The sequence below is a fragment of the Nothoprocta perdicaria genome, unplaced genomic scaffold (genome assembly GCF_003342845.1).
Source record: "Nothoprocta perdicaria isolate Ctin4 unplaced genomic scaffold, notPer1 scaffold_103, whole genome shotgun sequence".
Lineage (NCBI taxonomy): Eukaryota > Metazoa > Chordata > Aves > Tinamiformes > Tinamidae > Nothoprocta > Nothoprocta perdicaria.
The window spans coordinates 596,536-597,936 of record NW_020454128.1 but is presented as its reverse complement, the minus strand read 5'-3'; the positions used below and the strand labels follow the sequence as shown (position 1 = coordinate 597,936).

The 1,401-nt window shown below is 68.1% G+C and overlaps 1 protein-coding gene across 1 annotated transcript; it reads right to left on the bottom strand.

Annotated features, from left to right (window-relative positions):
- Window positions 1-90: 90 nt before the first annotated feature.
- Window positions 91-1,127, bottom strand: EGR3 (early growth response 3). The gene has a single exon (XM_026042974.1). It carries the CDS (start codon window positions 1,117-1,119, stop codon window positions 91-93), a length of 1,029 nt encoding a protein of 342 aa, XP_025898759.1. The 5' UTR covers window positions 1,120-1,127.
- Window positions 1,128-1,401: the final 274 nt, after the last annotated feature.

The window sequence follows — 1,401 nt, the reverse complement described above, 5'->3', positions numbered from 1 at the left end:
TCGGCCCGGCCGTCGGGGCCCCGCCGGGAGCAGAGGAGGCGGCCCGGAGGCGCCACAGTGCCCGTCCCGTCCCGTTTCACCACGGTGGCCTCAGGCGCACGTGGTGACGGCAGGGGCAAGGGCAACGGGGGGCGAGGTGGTGGCGGCGGTGGCGGGGGGTGCGGCGGGGGGCGGCCCGGAGCCCTTCTCGGCCTTCTTCTCCTTCTGCTTGAGGTGGATCTTGGCGTGCCGCTTGCGCTCGTCAGAGCGGGCAAACTTGCGGCCGCAGAACTCACACGCAAAGGGCTTCTCTCCCGTGTGGGTGCGGATGTGGGTGGTGAGATGGTCGCTGCGGCTGAAGCTCCGCATGCAGATGCGGCACTGGAAAGGCTTGTGGCCCGTGTGGATGCGGAGGTGGCGGGTGAGCTCGTCGGAGCGCGAGAAGCGGCGGTCGCAGCCCTCGGCGGGGCAGGCGTGGGGCCGCTCGTGCAGCGGCGTCTTGCTGGGCCGGTTGGGGTACTTGCGAGGCCGGATGGGCTTGAGGGTGAGGGGTGGCTGCGGCAGCCCCCCGAAACCCGGGTGGATCTGCTTGTCCTTGAAGGCCTTGATGGTCTCCAGTGGGGTGATGGGGGGTGGGTTGACACGGATGGGGTCCAAGCTCTGGAAGGGTTTGTGCTCTGTGATGGTGCCCATGTCGTTGGGATGGTGGTAGAGGTTATAGTCTGGGATCATAGGGAAGAGGTTGCTGTCCAAGGCGGGCTTGGCTGCCTGGTAATCCTGGGGCGAGTAAGTGAGGCCGGGGTTGTTCTGGGGGTCGTGGAAGGAGACGGGCTCTGGGTAGAGGTCGCTGCAGGAGGAGTAGGGCGGCAGCGCGGGGTACATCTGGTCCACGTCGCCCTGCGGTGGCCCCATGCTGCCGGCCGAGCTCTGCGTGCTGGTGAGCGCGCCCGACGACGGGGGCACCCCCAGGATCCCCGCGCTCATCAAGCTGATGATGTTGTCCTGGCACCAGTTGGAGGGGGAGTCGAAGGCGAATTTTCCCAGGTAGGTCACAGTCTTGTTGCCCGGGGCGGGCTGAAAAGTGCCCGAATAGGAGGACAGTTCCTGGCTTGCCTTTTCGTTCGCTAATCCAATGTCCATAACATTATCTGCAGAGTGGGAGAGAAGCAGCACGGGGTGAGCGGCGGGTCGTGCAGCGGGGCCCTGCAGTGAGACCGAACCGCCCCCTCGACACTTTCCTATTCCTCGCTATCCCCTCTCCCGGGCAACCGGCAGGGAAGCGAGGCAGGGGCTCGGCGGCGGCCGCGTTGCTGCACTCCGGTTATTGCGGCGCCAGGTCCCTGCGAGTGGGCGGCCCGGGGCATCGTGCGTGGGGCCCCGCGCCACGGCCGCCCCCGCGCGGCCGCCGACCCGCGGGGAGCG

What these genes read in the sequence shown, in the direction of transcription:
- EGR3 (XM_026042974.1), bottom strand. Translation starts at nt 1,119, where the DNA reads ATGGACATTGGATTAGCGAACGAAAAGGCAAGCCAGGAACTGTCCTCC.